Source organism: Hevea brasiliensis, unplaced genomic scaffold, assembly GCF_030052815.1.
Source record: "Hevea brasiliensis isolate MT/VB/25A 57/8 unplaced genomic scaffold, ASM3005281v1 Scaf549, whole genome shotgun sequence".
In the NCBI taxonomy this organism is placed as follows: domain Eukaryota; kingdom Viridiplantae; phylum Streptophyta; class Magnoliopsida; order Malpighiales; family Euphorbiaceae; genus Hevea; species Hevea brasiliensis.
Window position 1 is genome coordinate 28,682 of NW_026615083.1, and position 10,383 is coordinate 39,064.

Genomic DNA, 10,383 nt, shown 5'->3' on the forward strand with positions numbered 1-10,383 from the left:
AAAAAAAAAAAAAAACCCCTAATTAAAGTTGCCTTCACCGCTGATGATTAATTACTCTAAGACAAAGTGGAAATGGAATTGAATTAATTCCCTCGAGATGCCTTTCTTCCCAAGATCTACTAAAAGGTAACTAATAAAGATTGATAGCAAGATAAAGAAATATATATATATATATATATAAGAAAACAAGATCCGAGTATGGTGTGATATGTATATATATGCTTTTTGTGCTGATATAGATTTATGCTGCTTGTGTGTAGGCTTTTTGCAGAGCTTTTTGGCAAAAGTTATCTGAAATATGTTAAAAGGGATTTTATGATAAAAGTACCCTGTTATTCTTCCCTTGCCGCCCTTGCATCTGGGGTGTTGCCACCTGTCCCGTACTGATAAATATATGTATATATGGAAAAATGAAAATGCACATATAAAAATAAATATAAATTCCTTTTGTGATGGTTGTTGGGGAGATATTGAAATCTCCAAACCATGGAAAGTTATACACATCCACAAAATGTCAATTGCCACTAAAACTTTCAAAACACAAAAAGGAGAGGAAAGGCAAGTCAATTTAAAATATTTCAAAGAATTATTTATCTTATCTATTAAATTATTTTTCAAATAATGCATAATGGACCCCATGTAACACAGTTGAGAAGAAGAAGAAAAAAAAAAAGGAATAAAATTTTAGTACAGACTCAATAATTAGAAATCTAATCATATTTTGATTATGTTTGATCAAGTGGAAGAAGAATCATCAAGGAGTGCTAAATGCGGTCAACACTCCATCACTAAGCATATCTTTAAATGCTCAAGTTGATTGCATCTATATATGATTAATAATTTGAATTATGTAATGGCAAAATTAATTAGTTAAGTTGACCATCAATTCATGCTGGATTCACTGTTTCCCTGATCCTGGAAACAAATTTAAATTTGACCCAATAAAAGGAGAGTAATTAATATGTTAAAACCAAAATCGTGAGAGTAAAGAAAATCATTTTGCAACAGAGAGACATAATTTTTCATTTTCTAAATGAAGATAGCTTAGTGGGTGATGAATAGAAGAAAGAAAAGCCAATTGCGTGGTCTTTTGTATATATGCGCGAATGAAGTGAGACAAAGACCACCAAGAATTGATACATGCGGTGCAGCTATGAGGCTAGGTAGAAGGTCCTCATCACCAACTCATGCAGGAGGCAGAGAGAGTCTTTTCAAAAAAAAAGAAGAAGAACATGAACATGTGCCTCCATGAAATAGTTATTGGTTGGAGTAGATGCCCATCACTAGAAAAGATACCCATTCCTAAGTTTTGACGTGGAACCCAGCCACCCACAATATCTCAATATACATTCCTTAATTAGGGCAAAGCAAAGCTATAGCCTTCAACCGTCAAAAGCCAAGAAAACTTTTCCACACGCCAGCAAGCTTTAACTTGTACAACTGTCTTTAGTTTAAGTTTAGCTAGCTCTCCTTTTGACCACTGTTTTAGTCTATCTTACAACAGTACACTAATTACGTGATTGAGAGGTGTTTGATAAAATGTGAAAGTGAAGCGGTGGAAAATAAAATAGCTAAAAAGAGAGATATTTTAGAAAGGCGGGAAGAGATGAGAGGACCAATTGAAACGCCACGGAATAGGGAACACGCAACGCGTTCCCGTAAAAGAAACACAAGAAGTGTTGTTGGTGTCAGATTAGGAATGAGTGGATCATTTTCATTTTTGCAATTTACTAAGGGTTAGGGTGGCCGCTGCTGTCTCACTCAACTATTTTGTTTCAATATGTGAGCCATCCAGCAAGCAGCTGCTCCTGCTCGCCAAGCCTCACAAGTCTTATTTGGAAACGACAACAACAGTCAATTACACCCAACTCAACAAGACAGAGAAAGAAAGAAAGATTGAAAGAAAATACAAAATTTAATAAGAGAAAATTAAATAATTTGCAGAGATTAAGGGGGGTAAAATTTAATAAGGGTGAGAGGGATATGTCTCCTTTCTTCTATCTGTTTGGGAAAACACCGCCGATCTTATATATTTATTCCTCCGTTGATCTCGTACTTTCTTTCCTTCGTTCAAAATCTTTCAAAATCTTTCAAAATCTTTATTATTATTACTATTATTGCCAACTGTCTTGCTACTTATTTACGTTATCAAACATTCTTGATTTTTGACCCTAACATGTGAACGTCCCTTAATGTCACTCTCCATGACCCCTCCCCCCTCTTCTTGCATTAATTCAACGACCTCACCCTCTCTAAAATATTCTAATTAAAATTTAAATATAAAACGTCACAATCCTAAATAGACTTTAATATCATTAAATTAAAATTTATTTGTAGTAACTGATTATGCTATAAATTTTAAGATTTTTCTTCTAAATAGTCTTTATACAATATGTGGACTCAAGCGATAGAATATAGAAATTAGTTGTGATCGTACTTGATAACAATATTTTACTTTTTTATAATTATTGGTACTATTTGAGGGATTTTTGAGACAAATATCTAAGGTTTCAGATTCCTTATAGATACAGTTTAATTATTCACTTTTTTGTATTTAATTGAATTATTCTCAAACACACATTGTATCAAATTTCATGATTTATACTGAGAATTACACTTTTTCGTATTTAATCGCATTATTCTCGAACCCACATTATGCCAAGCTGGAGTTTGGCAAAGTTGGTGTCTAGTATGTGGGCTCTCTTAGCAGAGGTTGACTGGGTCAGGGTCTAATTTACCATGCACGGACCGAATTGTCACCGAGTTTGATCCATTTTTGATTGGATTTTGGAACCATCTATATTAGTAGTTCACTTTTTGAAAAATAAATCTCCCAACCCCTGGAGTACAATGGTACTATACATGAGAATCAGATGAATAGGTAACTAATAATTTAACCTAAAACCATCCTTGGATGTTTCTAAATCGATTGTGGGTTTGGTTTGATTTTTGGAGGGATAAATACGAGGAAATTAATGACGTGGTTAAAGTCCTTGGACGGCAGAACCCAACGAAAGCATTTTTGGCTGTAAAATACCACTTTAGTTTCCGGTTGCTTTTGCTGATGTGTTGAGTCTGACCCCTGTGTGTGCTCATTTTTTTATTTTTCACAAGGGAAATTTCAGTAGCCCAATCACACTTCTCTCTGTCTCTGCAGTTAAAAATAAAAAGTCTCTGCCATCTCTGTGCCAAACGGAAAGTATTGCAGACCAAAAGGATCTAAAGCTCCAAGAGCACGTGTTACCCTCACGTGTCATTTTCCATTGCCATTACTTTTTAAAAAAAAAAAAAAGAGAAAACTTATCCTATAACTAATTCATATGTTCTGTGAATGAGTTAAAAATTGAGGTATGATAAATCGAGTAATATTTTGTGAATCACATAGAAGAAAGCAGTTTTTCTCTTTTTTTTTATTATAAAAAATAAATAATTTTAAAATAAATAGATAGAAAAACTCAAATTTAAAATTTTTAAAGACGGAGAAAAATTAATAAAGATATCCTAATTTATTATATACTCTGTTCGATGTAAAAAAATGAAGTAGTTGAATACGTATTTTATGCGTCCTTGTTGATTTAAAGCGCAACATAAAGTGATAAGTTGGCTATAATAAGTGAGATTAAATTGGCCCATAAAATGTCTGAACAATTGGAGCAATCTGTGTTATAGTGGGAAAAGGGGTAACTCCACCCAAACAAAAACAATTTCAGACGTTTTATACTTAATTAATGCCATAAATATAAGCATATACCCCTATTTAAGGTTTTCATTACCCAAAAGTTTTCTACAGTTAACAGGAAATTTCTTTATTGCTAGGCGAGGCGTCATATAAAGGATGAGAACTTACCCTTCTTTTAAAAAAATTATTAAGTGTATTCGATATATATTTTATAAAAAATGAATTTAATATTTTAAATTTATAATTTAATTAATTTTTTATAATATTCGATACACTATTATTTTACATAATGAATTTTATTTATATTAAGTGTATATAACTAATTAATTTATAAATATTAAATTATATAAAATTATGATGATCTTATTTAAAATCGTAATAAGATTTACTTAAAGTTATAATTTATTAACTTTTTGTTGGTATGTATATATATGTATGCATACTCCCTGATGCATACAAAAATTTTCTTTTTTACAATTTCCCCTCTCTGATAGCGAGGTGGGTCCCCGAAAAATAGAAAGGAAGTAGATTTAAGAGGAGTTGTAGTAATAGTGTAGTAATAATTTACGTAACTATAAAGGGGAGAAAGGAGGGGTCAGAGAGGGAGGAGCCGGAAGACACGAAAATAATCAGCAACAGAAAAATCAACCCTCAAAATACCATTTTACTCATCGGAAATTGAACCTCTCAGATTCTGACAATCTGACGTCTCTTTCTTCAAACCAGATAAAGTAACAAAATTATTACACCTAATTTTTTTTTAATTGACACAATATATAAAATGATTAATTTTCATGCATGCATTGTATTAAATTTAAGAAATTTACAAAGATAAAAAAAAAAAAAAAAGAAAGACAAGAAAAGAGTCCAAATTTAAAGTTACATGATAGTAAATAATTCATTAATACTACTACTCCTTCTCCATCAACAGAGAATAAGAAAATGAAATTCCAAAGCACAACCCCATCTTAACTCCTCTATTAATACCCCTCCCCCTCTACGGCAAAAAACCATTCATCTATATCTATCCCTGGCCTTGAAATTTAGCTACATACATACATTTTGAGAGAGAGAGAGAGAGAGAGGGTGCTCTTCATGAGAGTAGCTCTGGACGGTGGGTTAGCAGAGGAGAAAACAAGATTTTTTTAGTAGCTTGATCGAACATCATCATCATCATTATGTGTAATCCAGACAACACCACTACCCTGTTGACCGAGAAACCACCACAGAAGCCACGAACTCATCTTTACAATTACTTGGATCTCTTATCACTCCCCACCACCATTAAAAGCCTGGAAAATCTCAAAACAAATCCACCACCACCACCGCCGCCGCCAGAAATACACCCTTCTGTTTCAGACTTAATCTCTGAAACTAAATCACTTTTCAAACTCGCCTTCCCTATAGCCCTAACCGCTATCATTATTTACTCTCGCTCCATTCTCTCTATGCTCTTCCTGGGCCATCTGGGTGACCTCGAGCTCGCCGCTGGCTCTCTTGCTATTGCCTTCGCTAACATCACTGGTTACTCTGTTCTCTCTGGCCTGGCTCTGGGCATGGAACCTCTCTGTTCTCAGGCTTTTGGCGCTCAACGTCCAAAGCTCCTCTCTGTAACCCTTCATCGCTCTGTGATTTTCCTTCTAGTCTCCTCAATACCCATTTCTCTTCTATGGCTTAACATGTCCAAAATTCTTCTCTATCTTCATCAAGATCCCAACATCACACGTCTCGCTCACACTTATTTGCTCTTCTCGCTCCCTGACCTTTTAACCAACTCTTTCGTCCACCCAATCCGCATTTACCTTCGCGCTCAAGGTATTACCCACCCTTTAACTATAGCATCTCTTACCGGCACGATTCTTCATTTACCTGTTAACCTTTTACTCGTCAATCATTTGAAGCTCGGGGTCTCCGGCGTCGCAGCTGCAGCCGCCGCTTCCAACTTCTTTGTGCTCTTGTCTTTAGTTTCTTACGTGTGGTTTTCTGGTTTGCACGAGCCAACGTGGACCAGGCCCAGCAGAGAATGTTTCAGTGGCTGGAAGCCGCTAATCCGGCTAGCAGGGCCGAGCTGTGTCTCAGTTTGTTTGGAGTGGTGGTGGTACGAGATCATGATCGTTTTGTGTGGGCTCTTAGCCAACCCGAAATCAACGGTTGCTTCTATGGGCATCCTAATACAAACGACGTCGTTGCTTTATGTTTTCCCTAGTTCGCTTGGATTTGCTGTTTCCGCTCGGGTGGGTAATGAACTCGGGGCAAACCGTCCTCACAATGCCAAATTATCCGCTGTGGTGGCAGTGTTTATTTCAGCGATGATGGGCCTAACGGCTTCCACTTTCGCATCGGGAATGAGAGATAGGTGGGGCCAGATGTTCACGAGCGATTGGGAGACCCTACGGCTTACATCTGCTGCACTGCCAATCCTGGGGCTATGCGAGCTCGGTAACTGTCCACAAACGGTAGGGTGTGGAGTCCTGAGAGGGAGTGCACGCCCGTCCAAAGCAGCCAACGTGAACCTAGGCGCATTCTACCTCGTGGGCATGCCAGTGGCCGTTGGACTTGGGTTTTGGCTTGGTGTTGGGTTTTGTGGGCTTTGGCTTGGGCTTCTATCCGCCCAGGTGTGTTGTGCTGGGCTCATGCTGTACGTTGTGGGGTCCACCGACTGGGATTTGGAATCTAAGAGAGCTCACATGCTAACGTGCATCGGCTGTGATAATAGGAGATTGTTAAGTGAAGGCGAGGGCGAAGAAGAGCAGAGATCAATTTCCATTACAGTGACTTCGGCCTGATAACACCTAAATGTCTAAATGTAAAATTAATTATTGCTCCTTTTTTTTGCCTTATTTGGAAATTTTTTGGCCCATGTGGGTTTATTTTGTGAATTATTAATTTTTTTTTGGGTTGAAAGAGAACTTTGCATAAAGAATATTATAAAGAAAAATTTTTGGTTTTATTTATGATTCATGTTTGGCTTCCCAGTTGGGTTTTGATTAGATTCATACAAGTCAAAAGTGACGATGCAAAATTGAAACGACAACGGTACACATTTGTAAACTTACCAATGGTTAAAAAATCAGAAATAATTAGGCAAGAGAGAATTCATTGTTGAGGAGAGTGTCTAAAAAATTCAGACATGTTTGGTCTTTTAATTTCTCGGCTGGGTATTGCTGAGAAGACGAGCCTCTTGCAACTATCAATGTATAACTTCCAATCACCAACTAACACTTGGCACCCTGCTGCCATTTTCCTCCAATACTAAGTTTTTTACTGTAGTCCTCCCCAGTGACCGTAAAATTTAGCTGAATCTCTTACATTTTCCTGAGGCAGTGCTTGAGTTGATGCCAAGGTTGGGGACCGATTAGGATTTTTCCTTTATTTAATTTATGTGAATTTCAGAGAGAGATGCATGGGTTTAACAGTGTGATCATTTAGTAATTAATTAAGAGTTATTAAAAATGCTGTAAATGTTATGCACAGTAGTAGAAATTGTGTGTTGTTTCAAGTACTTGAATGAAAATTTTGGTGGTTGATTTGGGTCCCCGTATAAAGGATAAAGGAGGGCAGGAGTGAAGAAGAAAACAAAAGACTGGCTATGATATGCATGGAAGAAGAGGAAAAAAATAAAAAAGGCATTGGCCATGGGAGCAGTGAAAAGGAAATAATTAAAAAACAAAAGACGTCTTGTCAGTATTTATAAGTGTTGGAAGGTATTTGTGCAGGAGGCGCACGAGGGACTTCCAGTTCACTGCTCAACTCCACTTATTTTGTTGTTTTCTCATGGACGCCTTACGGTACCTTTCTTTACATCACTTCCTTCTCATCACTCTTATTCATCTCCCCTTCTTAGTGTAAAATCTCCCTGCTTCTATCCTGATTTTGCTTGAATACTCCCAAGCACACCACCCTGCACCCTCCTCTGTCTTGTGGGTTACATCCCATCATATCCATCTGTTTTTTTTTTCATCCAAATCCATGCCATCTGACACTTTCCCATTTTATTTTTTTTCCCTAAACTTTCTGCTTATTTGCCTTGTGAGAGAATAGGATTAGCAGTATTAGCTACAGACAATGGAAATCAATCAATTCTTTCATTTTTATTCGACTCTGTTATGATTTTATATAATGTAACATTTGTAAATTGACTGCGTGTGTATACCCAGAGTCTCTTTCTAAATCATTTTCCTCGTCTGTTTATTTAGCGTGAAACATGTTTTTTTAAAGTAGTTTTCAAAATTGTCAGTACCTAAGCTCACGATTTACACGAATTATTGTAAACCTTATCACACTCGGCTACATTATTTTAGACTTTATTGCTCATTGACTTTGGTCAATGATTATGACTTCATTTAGCAACCTATTCAAAGGGACTTGTTCATTATAAACTATGGTTTTGAATAAGAAAAATCATCCTCATGAATCATGAACTTGTTCGATTTAACAAGCACTAAATAACAAAGTTTTCCATCAATGTGTTCGCTGCAAAGGGATTGATTTAATGGGTTTCTCAAATCTCAATAAAATTCAAAGTTTATAGCTGATTGGTCGGCTTAATTCGTCGTATACAGTTTGAACTGTAAAGGATTGTCGCATGGATTAAGAATTAGGAAGGGTTGTCTAGGGTCTAAGAACTCATGCAGCTTTTTGTGAGGCATGTTTGTTTTTTCAACTAACATGCAAATATGCATTATAAATATCATCCAAAAATAATAATATTCTTGTAATAATTGCAAGCAGAAGCAGTGAAGAATAATAATGTAATTTGGCTGGACAGCACTGCATGATAATCATCAAAAAGAAAGCTTGGCCTGCTCCAAACCTATGTGGGTTCTGCTGATTCTAGGTTCTTGATTGATCAATATGTGCTATGTGCGATAGCAGGGTTAGCTACAGATATGATGCAATTGCTCATAGGAAAGGACATCAATTTGGGCGCCACAACGTTGCTAGATGAAATAATTAGTATCCTTTCTTGGTTCCAAAAGGTTGTCATTTATCAGAACTCCTTTTCTTCATCATTCATGGAAATGCCATTTCCTTTGAGTTTGGACATTTTTTACCACATCATGTTAAAGAAAGGGACCTATCGTGTTGTCAAAAATCAGTAATTTTCATATAGACATAGAACTGATTTTTAATTATTATTATTATTATTATTATTATTATTATTATTATTATTATTATTATTATTATTTTTTACATTTGAAATGAAAGAATTTAATTTTTTGTCAATTTAAAAAATTTTATTTAAAAAGATTAAGAATAATTATATGAAAATTTAATTAAATTATTTTATTATAAATCATTTATTTTAAAGGAAATCTTAATAAATTTTCTTTCTAATAGAAATTTTGATAATTTTATTTTGTATTTAAGATATACTTAAAATATCTCTTATCTAAAGATTATCAATAGGAACTTGTCCAAATTAATACTCTTCCCTTTCAAATTATAAACCTCCGAGACCATGGTCCATTTTAATATAGAGACTATTTCTTTTATTTTATCACTCTTATCTTATTTTGTTAAAAAATAAAATTTGTAAATTATTTATTTTTACATATATTAAAATATTTTTGTCAAATGTATTATCAATCACTCTTTCTTATTTCATTTATCTTCGATTAAAGTTCGAATTCAAGATTACATTGTAAATAATTTTTCATACCTCTATATATTTTCTGGTTGATGTTTCTTATTCTTTTATATAATTCAATGAAAACTTAATGTATTGAATAATAATTGATATTTCTTATTCTCTTTAAATGAGAAGAACAAAAACTTGAATTTTTGTCCGAATTAGAAGATGTGTAATGCCCTCACTTTAGGTAGTCCGTATATTCTATTGTTCCGGCGACTAACGTTTATTCGGACAGCCAGGATGACTGGAACTACACTCCAACTAGAGTGAGGAGTTATAAATAACTCAAATAACGATAAGAAAAATTTAAGAAAAATTTTAGAAATAAAATACAATAAAGTTAAGTGAGCCGATGTTTCGGCGATGGATGACCTACCGGGAAGTAGCGGTAAAGATAGCTAGTAACCCTAAACTCGAGAAAAATCATATGAAATAATTTCTGGGATGCCAGAAAAAAGTTACGGTGCCCTAAATAGCATTATAATGCCAAGAAAATGTTTAGAAAAATTTTTAAATCAGTATAGATAATTTTAGCTCGTTAAGCTAAACGGAGGGCATTTTGGTCATTTCGCCTTCAGAGACGATTTTTTGCCAACTTGTCCGATTAAGTAAATAAATTATATGACATAAAATATGAATAAATATTTTTTAAAAAAATTAATGGAAAAATAAAAAAAAATGAAATGAAAGAAAAGAAAAATTTACATTTATGACATAAGCTTATATGATGTCATAATGACATCATAAAAAGAAATAACCAATGGGAAATTAACACACCAATAAAAGGGATAAGGAAGAGTTTAAATAGAGACAAATTTCATTAAAAATTCAATTTTTCTTCTTCTTTTCCAAGAATGGCCGAACCATTGCTTCTCCTTTTCTCCATTGATACTCTTCCTCCAAGCTTCAAATCTTATCAATTCTCACCATAAAATTTCCTAGTCTCTTCATTAAAACTTAATTTTATACCTTAGAGAGTTTATTAGCAGCAACAAGAAGCAAAAAATTTGGAGTTTTACAAGCTTGGATACCTCTTGAACAAGGTTAGTGTTATAATCATCCTACTTCT

General features: G+C 34.5%; 1 protein-coding gene across 1 annotated transcript; it reads left to right on the forward strand.

The window, feature by feature from the left end:
* The first annotated feature begins 4,712 nt into the window (after positions 1-4,712).
* LOC131177537 (protein DETOXIFICATION 51-like) lies at positions 4,713-6,539 on the forward strand. Its single transcript, XM_058142559.1, has one exon. It carries the CDS (start codon positions 4,858-4,860, stop codon positions 6,463-6,465), a length of 1,608 nt encoding a protein of 535 aa, XP_057998542.1. The 5' UTR covers positions 4,713-4,857; the 3' UTR covers positions 6,466-6,539.
* The last annotated feature ends 3,844 nt before the right edge of the window (positions 6,540-10,383 follow it).

Bases quoted from the DNA above. Each gene is read 5' to 3' on its own strand.
- LOC131177537 (XM_058142559.1), top strand. From the start codon at position 4,858: ATGTGTAATCCAGACAACACCACTACCCTGTTGACCGAGAAACCACCA.